General features: G+C 47.3%; 1 protein-coding gene across 2 annotated transcripts in view; it reads right to left on the bottom strand.

The window, feature by feature from the left end:
- Positions 1–9,235: 9,235 nt before the first annotated feature.
- The window catches only part of LOC144792903 (cytochrome P450 2J2-like), a 116,857-nt gene continuing 107,078 nt past the window's right edge, over positions 9,236–19,014 (bottom strand). For both annotated transcript variants that reach the window (XM_078668107.1, XM_078668106.1), the window contains one exon: positions 9,236–9,891. In XM_078668107.1, coding sequence (XP_078524233.1) covers positions 9,713–9,891 — 179 coding nt within the window. In that variant the 3' untranslated portion in view covers positions 9,236–9,712. The remainder of the gene's footprint in view (positions 9,892–19,014) is intronic.

Genomic DNA, 19,014 nt, shown 5'->3' with positions numbered 1-19,014 from the left:
CAACAGCATTAGAAGGTGTTTTCAGACCAACCAGGGCGGACTACGAGGGCGGAACATTGTATCAACACCCCTCCCGGAAAAATCATCCAGATAAAACCCTACCGGGTACTAGAAGCCAGGAGAGCCGCCATCAAGAAAGAGGTAGAAGACATGTTGGACCTAGGGGTGATTAGACCTTCAAGGAGCCAATGGTCAAGCCCTATAGTGATGATACCCAAACCCGACGGTAGCCGGAGAATTTGTATGGATTTCCGAGCGCTCAATGACATCTCAGAATTCGATGCCTATCCGATACCGAGAGTAGACGACATGATAGAACGCCTAGGGGAGGCCCAGTACATCACGACCCTGGATCTTACCAATGGTTATTGGCAAGTACCCTTGAGGGAGGAGGACCGGAAGAAAACTGCCTTTAGCACCGACGAGGGACACTATGAGTTCACAGTCCTCCCGTTCGGGTTACATGGCGCGCCGGCAACATTCCAAAGACTGATGAACTCAATATTGACACCCGTCTCCTCTATGGCGTCCGCTTATCTGGACGACATCGTCATCCACAGCAAAACGTGGGAAGAACACCTCCTTCATATCCATCATGTCTTGCAGGTGCTGGAGAACGCCGGTCTACGAGTCAACGCCGAGAAATCCAGAGTAGCCTTCCAAAAGGTGAAATATCTAGGGTATCTGTTGGGACACGGATTGATAGAGCCCCAGATAGAGAAAGTGAGAGCTATCGCTGACACTCCTTTCCCTTCCACCCGGAAAGAAATGAGGGCGTTATTAGGACTGGTGGGATATTATAGAAGGTTTATCCCCTTGTTTGCTGACATAGCGGCCCCCCTTACCGATGCCTTACGCAATCAAGGGAAATCCAATGCTCCCGTCCGCCCGCCCGAAGCAATGACTAATGCCTGCCAACACCTAAAGCGCATCATCACCTCGACCCCAGTGCTGACCTCCCCTGATTTCTCTGTTCCCTTCATCTTACATACAGATGCATCGGATTATGGTATAGGCGCAGTCCTGTCCCAAAAGGGGTCAGACGGACATGAGCACCCCGTGGTATACGTGAGCCGTAAGCTTTTTCCACGAGAGTTGAAATACGCTACAATAGAGAAAGAGTGTCTGGCTGTGAGGTGGGCAGTGGAAAAGTTGGCTTACTATCTGGAGGGACACCCGTTCGACCTATACACTGACCATGCTCCCCTCTTATGGATGGCACGGAACAAGTCCAATAACGCCCGGGTAATGAGGTGGTTCCTGGCCCTGCAACCGTACTCCTTCACCGTGCGCCATAAGAAGGGTACCGAGAATGTGAGCGCGGACTACCTCTCACGTCATCCGCTCCCCGATCGGGAGCTTCCTAGGGGGGAGGTGTGTAACGGGGTGTACCGGAGAGCTCAGGGACGTGACTCCTACCAGTCGCCTACCAGTCCCAGAAGCCCTCGGGACGGGTCGCAAGAAGGGAGGAGAATGACATTGAACTTTTACCACCCCCCCTCTCTCTCTTCCCACTCCACAGGACGTGGAGTCGAGTATTGCTGATACAACGGAAAGGGAATGGCCCTTTAATTCGTGGACAGAGAATGAGTGGGAGGAGTCAGACAACTACGCCTTCCCGTCAAAGGGAGGAACCTCGGAGGCGCAGGTGTGCTTGTTCACCCGGAGGTTAGTGGAGAGGAGTGGTTGGCGTGCGGAGAGAGAGGAGGCGAATACGGAGTACGGAGGAGAGGAAGACGGAAGGAGAAGAACATCGGAGGGAGGAGCGTTGTGTGCAGAGGGAGACGGCGAGCGGCGAGAAACCTCCAAGGCCGGGGGTGACACGGAGAAGACTCGTCAGACCGAGGCAGCGTCGGCGTCTGCCGAGGACGGAGGAAAGCCAGGAGGCCACCGTTCCCACGAGCCGCCCAGCCACTCACCCAGGGGAGGTGCGTGGCTTGTACAGGTGCGTGACCGGTTGCGGGGTTGGGTCGGAGGTAGGAGTACTCTAGGTACTAAGTCACGGGAAACCTGAATCCCGGTACCCATTTCCCTGTGCACTTTCCCCTTCACTCACCCCTAGTGCACTGTTAGAAGTCGAGCACCGGTGACATTCCCTCACTCCCTTCCCCTGTGCAACGTGAGGGAACGGAAGTCTCACCCAGACCTTTTATTTTCTGTTTCCCTCACTGGGGAGCCCGAGCCCAGCAGCGACGGACTCCGAAGAGGAAGAACCCTCCCACAGAAGTCCGGAGGGGTTTCGCAAGGAGAAGCACAGCCCACGGAGACGAAGCCGCAGCAGATCCCCACAGAGGCGTACACCAGTCAGAAAGAGTTGTACTGACCATTTACTATCCTCAATAAAGCCTCAGTTAACCAGAGCCCGGTTGTTGCCCTTCAATGCTGCGTACCTACCCGCTCAAAGCATAACACCATGCCATCAGACACTATTTTCACCAACTTCGGCAACATTCAAGTCTACAAGCCCACATCAGTTCCATGAACGGACGCATCCACACCCAGGTCCAATGCACATGCACCATCACCAGAAAAGCCAGACAAAATGGACTGAAAAACATCTCTTAATACTCACTGACTCAAGCGAAACAACAGCCTTCCCAAAGCCATAAAGAATTTCCACAATTAGATCACCTCCTGCACCAACTCCCGAGACCCCCTTAAACACAAGAATGCAACAAGATGCAGACCACAGGCCAGTTGGTACACAGAGGAACTCAGGCAGACAAAATAGCACTGCAAACAACTGGAGCACAAATAGAAAATGAGCCAGGACAATGCAGACAGGAGCATGTTCACATCTGCCCTGAGACGCTATAACTAAATAATCTGAACCACAAAACACACAGCTTTGGCAGACTGCATTGATACCAGAACCAACATAAGCAAGAAATCTTCGCCATTGTGAAATATTTCACCTCATCATTAGCTGCCTACAACCTGTTCACTCCCTTGCAGGACCCCTGCAACAATGCCTCTGAGTTCTTCAGCAACAAAATCACCACCATTAACGGAACCTTCAGCCAGCAACTGGACCCAACAGACTTTGCCAAATGCCTCCTGACCTTATTCAAAGAGCCAATACCAAATACATGGCCTGTCATCACCCCAGAAGAAACAGCTACCACCATGAAGTCCATCCACTCAGGAGCCCTTTCGGACTCCTGCCCCAAAACGCCTACTCCAGAGGTCTGCAACCCATCAGTACCATGCTCACAATAACTTTGAATGCCTCCATGTCTTCCACAACCTCCCAGATTCCTGAAACGCAAATCTATCCTCCCATTGCTGAAGAAACCCTCTGCAGGCCCTTCAACGCTCGACAACTATAGACCGATCTTCCTGTGACTATTCCTGGCCAATATCATAGAGGTAATCATCAAAAGGCACCTCACTGAATACTTCAATAACCACCAAATCCTTGACATCACTCAGTCTAATTTCAGAACCAATCACAGCATGGAAACTGCCCTCATCGCAGCGATGGATGACATATCCATGACTCTGAGCAGAGGCGACAGGGTGGCCCTCAACCTCCTGGACCTCTCGACAGTATTTGACACCCCGTCCTCATCCAACACCTACTTGACAGCGGATTTGAAGGACACACACTCTGATAGATCTGCTAATCCCTGACTGGAAGGACCCAGTCAGTCAGCCTGGCACCATACAACTCAGACCCTCGCAATCTTCTCTTTAGAGTTCCGCAAGGATCTTCAGTGAGCTCGACCCTCTTGAACACATATCTGATCCCGTAGCCAGCATTATCTCCTCTCACGTTAACAATGGGTTCTCCTACACTGATGCCACACAATTCATTTTCTGCCTCACAGACAAGATGTCCAGTACCAGGTTCAAGTTTAATGACGGCATGAAATTACCTGCTATATAAAGACAAATGTCCTGGATTCCAGGAGCACCCCTACTCACTACTACTGCTCTCTACAAATCTGCATAACATAACAGTGGTAACGTCGGCTTTTTAATAATTATTTAAGAAAAGTAACTTTTAGAAAATTACCTTTCACCTGTTGGCTAATGTGCATTAACTCTCCACCAGCTTCCCAGTCAATGTTGGCCTTGATGAGGTGTTAAAACTGCTCCCAGAGCAAGGAAAATGGCCTAGGTGTGGTGATGTGTTTTTTCCCCTAACAGGACGACTAGTTAGGGTTGACCCATGATCTTTATTAATCTGTAAAGGGACCTGCAATTTCACACGTAAATGTAAGGTCAGACCTGTAGAAAGTAATCCTTTGTTCTCCCAGCTAGGCTGACACCAAACACAGATGGAGGGGAGCTACCCATAGCATGAGTTTTGAGTAAGCATAGAGGAGGGAACTGCTCATATTCTTGTCCAGACCTCTGGGTGGGCCTTCAGGCTATGCGCAAGGGAAGAAGGTTTCCCACCTTGTGGATTTTGGGAGTAAGGTGCGTAGGATTGCTTACAGTAGGGTAAACAGGAACTGCTGCGAAAGTGAGTAGGGGTGCTCCTGGGATCTTTTACTCTACTGGCCAAGGAGAAGGCAGCAGTCATCTCTCCCACTAGCTAGCATCAACAATAACAATGGCACCCCATGGCACCCTCCTCAGAACACTCTCTACACCTGTGAAAGAACAGAAGAAGGACGACACCTGGATTTTGAGACCTGTGAGGAGACCAGAAGGGCTATACCTGCCCCCACTTGTAAACAGGACAAAGTAGACCCAAGGGTCAGTTGCTGGACCTCCTGTGTGGCTACAGGGAGAAAACTGCAAGAGACTTTTTTTTTTGTTTCAACACGTTTTTATTAGCATTTATAAGAAACCATAGTGCATTATTCAGTACAACCATTGGCGGATGTCTCAAAGCGATACTAAAGAGTTCGGATCAAAACTCTGTGGTCCATATATCAACTCAGGTAGTATTAGCTCAGCAGGCCTAGTGGATCAAATGCAAGATCATTGCGCATTACAATAAACCATAGTATTAACAGAAGACAACTTCAGATGCACAGATCTCTGGGACAAGCATCTTAAAGTTCTGATTATCTAGTGACAGAATCTTAGTGGCTAGGGAGCGCAGCCATGTGCTATCACTTTAGAACTCTTTCTCGAATAAATGGGCCTATCTGTGTAATGGTGCCACTATTGTACCTGTTAGCAATATATCATTAGCAGAAAAAGAAACAACCAATAGGGAGGGAAGGAGGATGGGAAGGGGGCAATAAGGGAAGGGAAGATGGTGTGGGGGGGAGGCTGTGGTAGCTTGAGACTATTTCCAGGACATCTCACATCGCTGGGGGGAGCTGCTGTGACTACGCCAGTTACTGTGGCAGTAGTGGTCAGAGTGTCAGGAGGTACAACGTTCAAGTCACGAAGGGTGCATGGGGTGCTGCGTGGGGCTAACAGTCAGTGGGATTCCAGAAACCCTCTGGGTCTGTGGGATGGACTGCATCGTCAAAGAAGCGCAAGGCTCGTGCAAGAGACTTTTTAAACTAAAGTACAAGAAAGACCAGTAGCAACTGAATCTAGAACAACCCTGCTGGTGCTGCCTGCTGTATTGAGTTTTGACTCTTAAGTGCGCTTACTGAGGTCCTGGGACGTATGACTGTGTCTAACTGGACCTCTTCTAACAATTTTGAAAAGTCAAATATCCTTACTGGAGCCTCATAAACACAATCATAAAAGGAGGACTGTAATGCAGTCTATCTAGAGAGATCTCTCTAACATCTTACTAGTTCTCTATTCCAGTTATCTCCTCCAGAACAATGAAAACCTAGACCTCCTGCCGCAGCCAGCAAAAGATTGTGAGCATGCAAAAGAAAGTGCCAATGCAACAATAGTCCTGCAGGGCTCCCAGCATGCAACAAACTCTAAAAATATCTCAATATGAAAGACCCTCTTTAGCAATAAAATATTTACCTGATTTTGTGTGTAGTCAACATGCAGACGTATTTATCAGGTTGATTTCATGATATTTTTAATTCAAATAGCCATAAATGCATTAATTTGTGCTAGAGTTAAAGTAAAAACATTTATTCACATTTGACAAACAACAAAGAAAGACCAATCATCTAAAGACAATTAAAAAGAAAGACAAGAAATGCACAAAATATATCCCATTCTTTTGAAACCATTTTTGTAAAATAAAGTAACTGAGGCCTAGCTCATATACTCAAGTTATTAGACCTTCATTATTCAATGTTTAGATATTAATATGAATTAGATAAATAGTCCGTTAATGTGGCCCCTCATGAGGTACTCTAAGTATGTTAAATTGTTTTATAGGTTCCCATTAATCACTTCGTAAAGAACTACTTTAAAAAGTCCAGGATAATGACACCTAGATAATCCTCAGTTAAGTCCACTTCAATGAAATCTTTCTCTGGGTCAAAAGTGCATTTAGAATGTGTAGGGATTTTCAGTAGTTTTTTCACAAGATCTAGATGATAATTTGTAAGACGTTATGGAATGGAGCCTGCCACCAAAACTTATGTTTTCCTAGGGGCTTCCCTTTTTCTTCCAACAAAATCAGGCTTGTATATCTGCTTGCGTGTTTTGGCTGAAGATGGCTGATAGCCAGAAACCGCTCCTAGGATCCTTGATTCCGGTCCAGGAAAGACATGGCTTGGCAGTTCGGGCTGGACTGTTCCCATGAGGCACAGGGTCAGACTGATTTGCATATAGCCATGTCTGAACTGGGGTGGCAGAGTGGGCTAAAGAACGGTGATGGATCAAACCCAGATCTTTTGACTGGGTGTGAGTGTTTGATTGGTTCAGATGCTCCGTCCATCACCACCCCCTTTTGTACCGCTTGCGTGTTTTGATAAGCATCTCCAGAGTACTTTTAATCCTTCTAATGTGAACAAGTGTAAGACGTTTTTGTAGAGAGAGTGCTAGCATAATTTTTGCTAGGTTTGGTGGGGTAGCTACTCCTGTGCCTGTCCAGCGGTTGTGTGGTAGCATCTCTGGTCAATAGATTGAATCATTATATGTGAGATTTTAAAATAAAATAATGGAAGGGAATTATAAATCTCACCTTAAAACCCTCACTATGTGATGTTTACCCCTTTATCTGAAGCCACACTTTGCTCTGACCTCTAATTCAATTATTTGCCAAGCTACTCAACTGCCTCCTACTTCATTACTTTCCTCTGCTACCTTTCTACTCGTTCTATATATTTATTGTGTCCTTACCTAGGTGTCCACTTTATACCATTCTCCCCTTTATATCAGTATTTTCCTCCATCACACCCTATTGTTTGCAGTTTATTAAAATGTTGAATTAAAAAAGACATATTGCTCACATATAGTTAGCTCTGTTGAGTACCTCCCTATGCATCCCATAGGACACTCTGCCACCATTGTTTGTGAATGTTAAGCTATATAAACACACTTAATTTTATTTATAATAGTTGAAACATGAACCACAGAGACTCATCAACCTCTGCCCCATCAAGAGCAGATATACAAATCACTTGCCCTGTCCCATGTTGCCTTATCCTGCACTCCTAAATTAAATGTCTTCAATTTCCGGCACTGGTGTTTGTGATGCCACTTTTTACTGTTTGATCAAATTAGTGAAAGAGAGTGTGATTCATATATTTCAGTACTTTATTATAGCCTTATAGCCCGCTGTAGAGGGCTATACCGGCTATTAAAGGCCCTCTCCAGCATTAAAGGCCCGAGCCGAAGGCGAGGGCCTTTAACAAGGGAGAGGGACTTTAATAGCCGGTATAGCCCGACTACGAATGGCTATAAGGCTATTAGAACATTCTGCCACTAGAGGGCATAATGTTCTAACAAAAAAGAACAAAGCCTTATGGGAGTGTGAGGGGATTGGAATCCCCTCAGGCTCCCTGAAGCCTTTGTTCATAGCCTGAGCTGTGAACAAAGAAACATTGGAATGTTGGAGCTCCAGGCTTATACCAGCCATTATAAGCCCGGAGCACTCCATTGTTTTTAATGGAGCTCCGAACATTCCAATGTTCTAATATAGCCTTATAGCCCGCCTTAGAGGGCTATACCGGCTATTAAAGGCCCTCTCCAGCCTTTAACAAGGGAGAGGGACTATAATATCCGGTATAGCCCAGCTATGAAGGGCTATAAAGCTATTAGAACATTCTGCCATTAGAGAGCAGAATGTTCTAACAAAAAAAACAAAGCCTTATGGGAGGGTGAGGGGATTGGAATCCCCTCAGGCTCCATGAAGCCTTTGTTCACAGCCAGAGCTGTGAACAAAGAAACATTGGAATGTTGGAACTCCAGGTTTATACCAGCCATTATAAGCCCGGAGCACTGCATTGTTTTCAATGGAGCTACCAACATTCCAATGTTCTAATATAGCCTTATAGCCCGCCTTAGAGGGCTATACCGGCTATTAAAGGCCCTCTCCAGCGTTAAAGGCCCCGAGCCGAAGGCGAGGGCCTTTAACAAGGGAGAGGGACTTTAATAGCAGTATATCCCATCTACGAAGGGCTATAAGGCTATTAGAACATTCTGTCACTAGAGGACAGAATGTTCTAAAAAAAAACAAAGCCTTTTGGAAGAGTGAGGGGATTGGAATCCCCTCAGGCTCCCTGAAGCCTTTGTTCACAGCCAGAGCTGTGAACAAAGAAACATAGGAATGTTGAAGCTCCAGGCTTCTACCAGCCATTATAAGCCCAGAGCACTCCATTATTTTCAATGGAGCTCCCAACATTCCAATGTTCTAATAAAAGTTCAAGTCACAGGAAGAAGTATTTGAATGTAAAACAAGAAACAAAACACCAACTTCGGCTAGCTCTACTTGATCAATAGAGAATCTACGGAGCAGTGGTTTAAATACTAAGCAATGTCTTACTGTCCTTATTCTGACCACAGGGTCCATCTCTAATTCCATCTTTGATCTACAGAAGGGGGCACCTCTTCAGCTCAACCCATGTATTAAACCTTAGATTGTCTATAAATGCTTCTCAAATTGTGCTGAAAGCCTCTTGCAATCTGCCCGCAAATTCCATCCCAGAAATTATATGCCAGCACCTAAAACTTGGGGGTTTACTGAAACAGACAAAGATGGCTAGCTATTTTCTTACATCCTTGCATTGACCTTTGATTCCTTTGAAATCCATCATAAAGGGAATTTTTGGGGAATTTTGGATTGAGATGGTCCAATGTATGCTTGCTTTTGCTCTTCCCCAAAGTAAGCTCATGTTGGGTTGGCACCTAGTGCACTAATTCTAGCTTCCCCATATAATTGGGCATCACTCTAAGGCCTGAGTTATGCCACAGTATGTTTATTTCTGGTGTTGCTTTGCCCATAGAACAAGTAATATAATCAAGACTCTTGCTATCTCATATCATTGCCAGCACCAATTCACCGACTGAAACTCCAACAAAACCACAATGGCAGGGAAAGAACATTCATAGTGTACATGTTTCAAGCGTTTGCTGCTCAATGGGTTTTTAAGACATTCTCTGACACCTGGCCTACAGACCTGGCCTATTTGTAATATAAGAAAAGTCACTGAAAATTGTGAAATGTAACTGAAAACATCTGTTTTACAACCATACTCCAGACAGTAATAATTTGATTAGATGACTATCACAATACATTTACCAATGTTAATGCATAATGGACTTCAGTTAGGATTCACAGATCTAGCGTATATGCTATTAACTTGGAGGACGTTAATACTGCATATGCACAACATTTATGAATCCTTGGTCCTTCCTTCTGCTTTGGGGCCTCCTTTGCCTAGCATGATACAGCACATATCTGATAAGGGTGTGGCTTCATAGTGCCACCGAAAATAGGGTCCATGTTGACATTCTTTACCCCCTCGGGGAGTTTGAAGGTGAAGGCCCGAAGGAGGTTTGTGAAGAAGATGAACAGTTCTGTCCTGGCCAACTGCTCCCCCAAACAAACACGATGTCCTGCAAGTGAACGAACAAGAGAGCTAGGTCAGATCCCTTACAACTTTCCAGCATACCGTTTAAGATGCATAATTTGTAAGGTAACATGGGAGGATGTTGGGGTTGTGGGCCAATGGGAGGACCGAGAGACAATGCTACTGTGGAATGAATCCTGACCACAGAGTTGAATAGTGAGAGGCTAACATTTTCTCTGTATCCAGCTTTTGTGTTTTTAGTTATTTTGCTTGGCCCTATTAGAGTAGTTTATAAGCTGTTTAGTAAAAAGAAGTGATCATGTTAAGAGCAATCTTTGGTATGATTCACTGGAAAAAACTACTTATGGCTATATTTCTATCTTGCTACTTGAAAAAATGTGCAAATATCACAACGTTAGATTTTCAGTGGGCAGCTGCTTGCCCACTCACCTCCATTTTTTGCAATATTTATTGAACCACTTGATATTGCTATAAGAGATGGTATGATAATTAAGGTCCCAATCAACGAGATGTCCAAAATTAAGCTATCTGCAGATAATCTAGCACTTTTTAAAAAAAACCTGACTTGGAGATTCAACAAAGAGTTTTTAGTATTTCTCATCAATTTCAGCAGATGGTGGATAAGATAAAGAAGAAGAAAATGTTGTTCTATGATTGCACTAAGGATACTTTACACTCAGATCTTGTGAAGCAGAGATCAAAAAGATATTCAGGAATTTACACAGCCTTGAATGTAGACATACATTTTGAATTCAACTATTTACTGTTAGTAGATACAATTAAGTCCCTTTTTATAATGGAATCACTTCCCTCTATCTATTGTGCAAAGAATGGCAATGAATCAAACGTGCATGTTACAATTATTTAATCTTCTATATGCTGCATTGCAGTGTTTTTTGCACATGAAATCTTTAGCAATATTGAAGGATTATTTTCAGCATTTATTTGGAAAAATAGAATACCCAGATTGGCATTAAGTATATTGTGGAAATCAGTAAATTATGGAGGGCTTACCCTTCCAAATGTGAAAGGATAATATTTTGGGAGTTTGTGATCTATTTTTTAATATAATTGATGAAATACTGTAATCAATTGAATGGTTCTTCCAATTATAAAGATTTTTCAAAAAGTTTGATTTTAAGGGCCATATGTATCAAGCTACTTTTTAGGTGCAAACGCTGCGAATAGCAAAAAACTGCGTTTGCAACAAAAAATTTGCTATTTCCAATGTATGAAGCACAATCGCATCGCAAAATGAGAAATCGCTAAAATAGCGATTCCTTACGTTGCGAGACCCAGAATTCTGAGATTTCCCTAGCAATTCCTTATTTTGCGATTCCCTAATTTAGCAAAATTCATAAATGGGGAATTCGCAAAATAAGAAATCGCTATGAAATGTATGAAAAAATCGCAATTAGCGAATTCACGAAATTCGCAATTTAGAGAAAAGCAATTAACACCAAGTAGGAGCAGGTGGTAACCAGGTGCAAACTATATAAGGAGTCCCACAATGCAACAGACTTTTTTCCACAATGGCTGGGCTTTAGGTGATAGCCAGGAGGCTGCAACTCAGAGCTGCTGCACAGAGGAGGAGATGCCAGGAGAGGATATTCTGTGCGCGCATTACCATCTTCCAGAGGACTGAGGAGGAAATCCATACACACTACAGGCTGGATGAAGAGAGCATCCTTGATTTAATTGATGAACTCAAACTCTTTCTAGAACACCCCACACGCAGGACACACTCCATCCGCACCCACATCCAGGTCCTGTTCTCACTCCACCTCTTGGCATCTGGTAATTTCCAGGGGGTGATTGCCTCAGTAGGAGGGGTGTCACAGAGTGCGCTTTCGCGTTTTTTCCATGCGTTCCTTAATGCCATGGTACATAGTCTGCACCACCACATTCACTTCCCAAGCACTCCACAGGCACTAGCCCAGACCAAGCAGGACTTCTATCAAATAGCCCAATTTCCCCACGTCATTGGATGCATAGATGGGACACATGTTGCAATATCCCCCCTCCCAGAATGAGTACGTGTTCAGGAATCGCAAATCCTACCATGCCCTGAACATACAGGTGGTGTGTGATGCCAAATACATCATCACGGACAAATACCCTGACAGCACGCACAACTCTTTCATCTTCCGTCACAGTGGGATACACCGTCGACTCACAAGTGGGGAGTTTGGTGAGGGATATCTACTCGGTAAATGCATTTGAACAGAGGCCACACTTGTTAAGGATAGCATGTGCAGGACAGTGTTTAACCATATTCTTCCCACCCCACAGGTGACAGTGCGTATGCGGTCCATGACTTCATACTGACCCCCTACCTGAATCCTGCCAACGCAGCGGAGTGGCGGTACAACAGCGCCCACATAGCAACCTGAGGCACCATTGAGAGGACATTCGGGATACTCAAGAGCAGATTCAGATGCCTACACAAGAGTGGAGGGGCACTACAATATAGCCCACAGACCTCTTGCAAGATAGTAGTGGCATGTGCCATGCTGCACAACATCGCTACCAGGAAAGGCACACCGGTGGAGCTCAGAGAATCTGATTGATCAGATGTGTAGGGACCAGCTCCAGGACGCAGCCAGCCAATGTAGTTGGTGCAGCTGCTGGGGGCCAGAGGCAAGATGAGATTACACGCAACTATTTCTAGGTAAGAAAATATGACACAATGCTAGATATCATTTGTGAGACTGTGTTTTATTCCTTAACATCAGGATTAATGATGTCACACGGCCTGAGTGACACACAATGTCCCTCCAAATGTCCAGCACATGTTCCTGCACAGTGCACGTCTCTCATCAGGAGCTAGTGTCCATGTGAAGTGGGTAGCTGTACCCATCCAGTGGTCCCATTTACTACACCTCAAATGCCGCGCTGACGGGAGGAAGCCCCTGTTTGGGGTTGCACAGTGCCCTCCTCACTTGGGCCACTAGGCCTACTGGTAAGGCCACTACGGTGCCTATCCATGGTGGGCGGGGGGGGTGGCGCTGCTCCTTCCTGATAGGGAACTCCCATCAGTGGGAGTTAGGACTCCTTGCCCAGTAGTGCGAACTGCCCGCAGCTTATCCACAGCAGATGTAATTTGGACCAGGGCCCTTGCAGCGTCCTGGCTGTTGTGCGCCACCTCGCGGTGCATGCAGATGCTGCGCCTTGATAAAACATTGGTGGCAGAGGACAGGCAGTTCACCGCCCGTGTGTACAGGTCTAGGCGCTGCATCTCCCTGCGCCTAGCAGCACGTCGGCCTTGAGTTCTGCACAGAGTGCCTCCAGGGCACCCGTCATGCCCCTGAAGCCTGCCCTGGCTTTCCTTTGTAACAAATTTATATTTTTTGCTTGCAGGCACTGTACCTGCAACATGTGCAGCTCCAGTCCGCTGATCACAGTTTCATCCCCATTGGTCTGCAGCACTGCTGGAGGCACGGGACCTGCACCTGGTTGTGACTATTGGTATCGGATCAGCAAGTCGACGGTGTTGTGGCTATGGCTGTGTAGTGTCAGTTTGGACATCGCCATCAGTGTCCTGGCCCTCGTCCTCCAATGGGGGTAGTGGTGGCACAACATTTCTCCTGCGGCGCTTTGGAGGGTTCACTAGGCTAGCCTCCTCCTTTGTTTCCTCCTCATGCCCTACCGCTTGTCTGGTAGGGGAACCACCCTGTCTCCCACTGCCTGTTGCCTGTGCTCCAGATGGGACTGTGGACGTAAAAGAACACATTTGTTTATTGTTCTGACTTGCACTTGTCAATTATTAAATATCACTTGTTGGGATTACATGTATCTTGTTTTTGGCTTTCCTGATGTGCACATGCTATTGGGGATTGGCTGGGTGTAAAAGCACCACTGTAATGTGCATGTGACTACATCTCCCATAATGCATTGTAGTGTGTGCTTGTGTAGCTGCACTGGACTTCTAGTTTAGTCCTGCCCCAGTGTCGCTGCTGGGTGTGTGGGGGGAGTTTGGGGGTGTCAGGGGTGTGATGGCATGCTTCTTACCTTGTCCTGGTACCGGGGGGTCAGAGCTCTCGAGGTCGGCCACGCCCATCACACTTTCAGGTTGTAGGGTTCCCTCCACTAGTTCCTCTAAAGGTGTGGAGTCAGTGGCAGTGGTGGTCCCTCCACCAGTCTTCCTGGCTCGCTCCAACATGGCAGCCACCTTCTCCTTGGAGCGCTGGCGCTTATCGTACCAGCGCTTCCTTAAGTCTTCCACACTCCTGTGTGTTGCCCCAACAGCATTCACTTTCTGCTGGATTTCTGCCCATCTGCACCACTTGCGTGTCTCAGGCACCCGGAGTGATTTCTTTCCAAAAAGGCGCTAATGGCTTGTCACCATTTCTTGAATGAGCATCTCCAGCTCAGCCTCTGAAAACTTTTGCTTCCTCTTCCTCTGGTTTTCCCCCTGCTGCTGCTGCTGTGTGTCCTGGCTGGCCATGTCTCCTGTATCTTCCATTATTCTCACCACTGCGGAGTTCCCTCTCCACCACTCCTTCTCTCTGACTGTGCTTCAGAAACTCAGGTGCAGCATGGGTAGTCACACTTCCTGGTTGTGATGCCATCAAGCTGCACCTGAGTTTCCGATTCTCAGATTTGTGAAATTCGCAATTTTGCGATTTTTTTCCGTTAAGGAATCGCTGTTTTGTATATCGCAAAGAAAATAGCGATTTTTAAAGAATCACTATTTTTTTGCGATTTCTTACATACATACCGTTTTGCGATTCTGAATTTGCGATTCGCGAAAAATCGCAAATTCAGAATCCCAAAACGGGACCTTGATACATATGGCCCTTAGATCTTTACAAACCACTCGGGCAGTGTGAGTCTTGATGGAACATTAGAGTAACACAGGAAATAGTTTAAAAGTAAAACAGAGTGTGTGAATCTTAGTGAAAGTGGGAGAGGAGAAGTATTTAAAGTGCAGAAAAAGATGTTTAGACTAAATATTGAATATTAAATATTATGATAACAGAATATAATTGCAAGAAAATTTTGATGTGGAAAATATCTACAAGAATGTTGCAGGTAAAAATATAATTTTTCTGGTTATGTTTTTAATAATGTTGTTAAAAATATTGTTTTTGAAAATATTGTAAATGTAATAGTTTTTTTCAATGTTGTTGTATTGCTTTTGTTTGTTTTAGTGGAACATTTGTGTACAGTATTGTTTATTTTCTGTAGTTTATATTTTGTATTTGGAACAGAAAATTACAATTAAGGGGTCGTTTACGATGTTAGACGGAGTTGCCTCTGACCGACACCAATGTGGTCTCGGGACCAAAAGGCCTTGGGTCGGAGGTTCCGACCGCCTGATTCCGATGCGACCAAACACTCTTTGGTTGCTTACTCCCATCACTCTATGGGAGCTTGTGCTACGGTGACCGTCCTGACCTGATCAGAACCGGTCGCTCCACCCCGCTCCTGAGCCGCCTGGTGTTCGTGGCTGCCTGGTGTCCACATTGCTCCCTCCTGGGCTGCCTGGTATCGTTGTGCTCATTGCTGCGCCTGCCATTGCTGTTAAGCTGCTTTGATTTGCCCATCTCGTCATTTATATTGTGCTCATTGCTGCGCCTGCCATTGCTTTCAAGTTGTTTTGATGTGCCCATTTCATTTAATAATACTGCTCCGCTTTGCCTGGTATTGCCGCTTTTGCCAGATTGTGCCCCCCGACCCCGTCCTGCATTGTTATCGTGCCATTTGTTGTGCCTCTCCTGCTCCCCCACGGCCCCTCCCCCGCAGCCCTCCAGCATCCCCAGACCTCGCAACCCCGCTCCCGCCTCCCAGCTGCTCCTCCCTCCCACAGAAAGACATAGGGATTGGAACGTGCAGTAAGGAGCTGTGACCGTCCTGACCTGATCAGAACCGGTCGCTCCACCTCGCTCCTGAGCCGCCTGGTGTTCGTGGCTGCCTGGTGTCCACATTGCTCCCTCCTGGGCTGCCTGGTATCGTTGTGCTCATTGCTGCGCCTGCCATTGCTGTTAAGCTGCTTTGATTTACCCATCTCATCATTTATATTGTGCTCATTGCTGCGCCTGCCATTGCTTTCAAGTTGTTTTGATCTGCCCATTTCATTTAATAATACTGCTCCGCTTTGCCTGGTATCGTCGCTTTTGCCAGATTGTGCCCCCCGACCCCGTCCTGCATTGTTATCGTGCCATTTGTTGTTCCTCTCCTGCTCCCCCACGGCCCCTCCCCCGCAGCCCTCCGGCATCCCCAGACCTCGCAACACCGCTCCCGACTCCCAGCTGCTCCTCCCTCCCACAGAAAGACATAAGGAATGGAACGTGCAGTAAGGAGCTGTGACCGTCCTGACCTGATCAGAACCGGTCGCTCCACCCCGCTCCTGAGCCGCCTGGTGTTCGTGGCTGCCTGGTGTCCACATTGCTCCCTCCTGGGCTGCCTGGTATCGTTGTGCTCATTGCTGCGCCTGCCATTGCTGTTAAGCTGCTTTGATTTGCCCATCTCGTCATTTATATTGTGCTTATTGCTGCGCCTGCCATTACTTTCAAGTTGTCTTGATCTGCCCATTTCATTTAATAATACTCCTCTGCTTTGCCTGGTATCGCCGCTTTTGCCAGATTGTGCCCCCCGACCCCGTCCTGCATTGTTATCGTGCCATTTGTTGTGCCTCTCCTGCTCCCACACGGCCCCTCCCCCGCAGCCCTCCGGCATTCCCAGACCTCGCAACCCCGCTCCCGCCTCCCAGCTGCTCCTCCCTCCCACAGAAAGACATAAGGATTGGAACGTGCAGTAAGGTGCTGTGACCGTCCTGACCTGATCAGAACCGGTCGCTCCACCTCGCTCCTGAGCCGCCTGGTGTTCGTGGCTGCCTGGTGTCCACATTGCTCCCTCCTGGGCTGCCTGGTATCGTTGTGCTCATTGCTGCGCCTGCCATTGCTGTTAAGCTGCTTTGATTTGCCCATCTCATCATTTATATTGTGCTCATTGTTCCGCCTGCCATTGCTTTCAAGTTGTTTTGATCTGCCCATTTAATTTAATAATACTGCTCAGCTTTGCCTGGTATCGCCGCTTTTGCCAGATTGTGCCCCCCGACCCCGTCCTGCATTGTTATCGTGCCATTTGTTGTGCCTCTTCTGCTCCCCCACGGCCCCTCCCCCGCAGCCCTCCGGCATCCCCAGACCTAGCAACACCGCTCCCACCTCCCAGCTGCTCCTCCCTCGCTCCGCCCCCTCCACGATCCATTTATGACAGATGCCTTTACGCGCAGCATTCATGCGCAGCGGGCGCGCCACAGGTAAGCCCGTCTACTCCCGTCCGCGCCTGGACCGCGCCCAGCGCCATACCCCCTGGCCCCCGCCAAATGAACTCCACCCGCTTAACTTACGACGCCGCAACCCTCTATGCACTCAACACCGGCCGACTCCCCAACTGTCACCAAGCCGCCCCAGGACGCACCCATGGACACTTCACCTGTCAATCCTGCAAGTTTTGCTGCATCAAGACTGTTAAGTGCCCAGATGCACCCTGATAGAGCGCCCTTAAAGACGATCCTGGGTGCCAAGACTACATGTCCCAGAAGTCTTAGCGATGTGGGCGGAGTATAAAAGAAGGACTCAGACAACGCTGCACGTCGGATATTTTGACTCCGGACCTGGTCTGGTGAGCTGCGTTATTCAGAGTTCCTGTTCTCTCTTGTGTTCGTATTCCTGTGCTGTCACGCATTCACCTTAGCATTTCAACAGAAGAGTCTTGTTTCGATCGGCTCGTTTAGGGAAGGTCTAGTCTCCTTTCTGGCGGGCAAGTCCGTGTTCCTGCACGCAATTAAGTTCTGCAAGCGTGTGCGGGGAAAGATTACTGAGCACGTTTTGGGTCATCACGCCTTGTGAAAACAACAAGGTGTTCTCAAATTGTGTGGGCTGTTATCTTATCCGGCGTCCCCGTTGGCTGAGCCTTCTTGCACCGGCTCGTGCGGGGAACGCCAAGCTTATCATCCACTCCTTAGGCGCCCCTGTTGGCTGAGCCTTCTTGCACCGGCTCGTGCAGGGTGCGCCAAGTCTGTCCCATCATTGTTTACTACGGCGTCCCCGTTGGCTGAGCCTTCTTGCACCGGCTCGTGCGGGGAACGCCAAGCTGGTCATCTTTTCTTTCAGCGCCCCTGTTGGCTGAGCCTTCTTGCACCGGCTCGTGCAGGGGGCGCCATTTCTTCGGAAGACAGATCTGAAGACCAATTTAGGTACTATCGTTTATTATTTAAGGGTGACGTAACCCGTTGTATTGTTTTGCTTCTTCACGAATACTGTTTCAGTATAAACTTGAATCACTATTGAGAATCACGTTCTGGGCTACCATCAGTTTAAGCATGGTATGTACTTAACCAATTACTTACATTATTGTCAGGAAAGTTGGTTCCACTCTAAGCCCTTATCTGCTGGTTTATTACAGGTGGAATACACATACGCTTCAGACCTATACCCAGGACCATATAGTGGGGGAAGAGACGTATCTTCAGGGCCTAGCTTTAGTTTTGTTACAGGTATAGGATACAAAGTCTTACTAAGCATTGTAGTATCTAGACCCCATCCAGAATCGAGACAATTATTCTTTTCTCTTTTTGTCCTTACAGTTCTCCCTCCCTGCTGTTCCCTTCCTTTCCTTCCTGTTTATTATTTTATCCTTCTGCCCTCGCTTGATCCTTCCTGGACCCAGGCTATAATAGCCTTCTGGGTCCGGTTAGATCAGGAGGTGGCCTTGTCTCATCAGCCTGCTGATTCTGAGGACTTGGAGGATAACAAAGACCTACACTACGCCCACTAACGCCAAACAGAGCCCCCACAATAACCACCTGAAATGCATCCTGCTTAACACCCGCTCGGTCCACAGACACGCCATTGAACTATGGAACCTACTGGACACCACAACGCCGGACGTCGCCTTTCTTACAGAAACCTGGATGAACACCGCATCAGCGCCCGACATCGCCATAGCCATCCCGGACGGCTACAAGATCATCCGAAAGGACCGCATCAACCAAACAGAAGGAGGCATCGCCATCGTCCACAAGAACACCATCCGTATCACAACAAGCTCCGATGACACCTTCATCGCCGCCGAACACCTCCACTTCCAGATACACACCGACCCCAAGACCACACTAAGAGGCACCCTCATCTACAGACCA

This window comes from Lissotriton helveticus, chromosome 11 (genome assembly GCF_964261635.1).
Source record: "Lissotriton helveticus chromosome 11, aLisHel1.1, whole genome shotgun sequence".
In the NCBI taxonomy this organism is placed as follows: Eukaryota; Metazoa; Chordata; class Amphibia; order Caudata; family Salamandridae; genus Lissotriton; species Lissotriton helveticus.
This window is presented reverse-complemented; position numbering and strand designations above follow the sequence as displayed.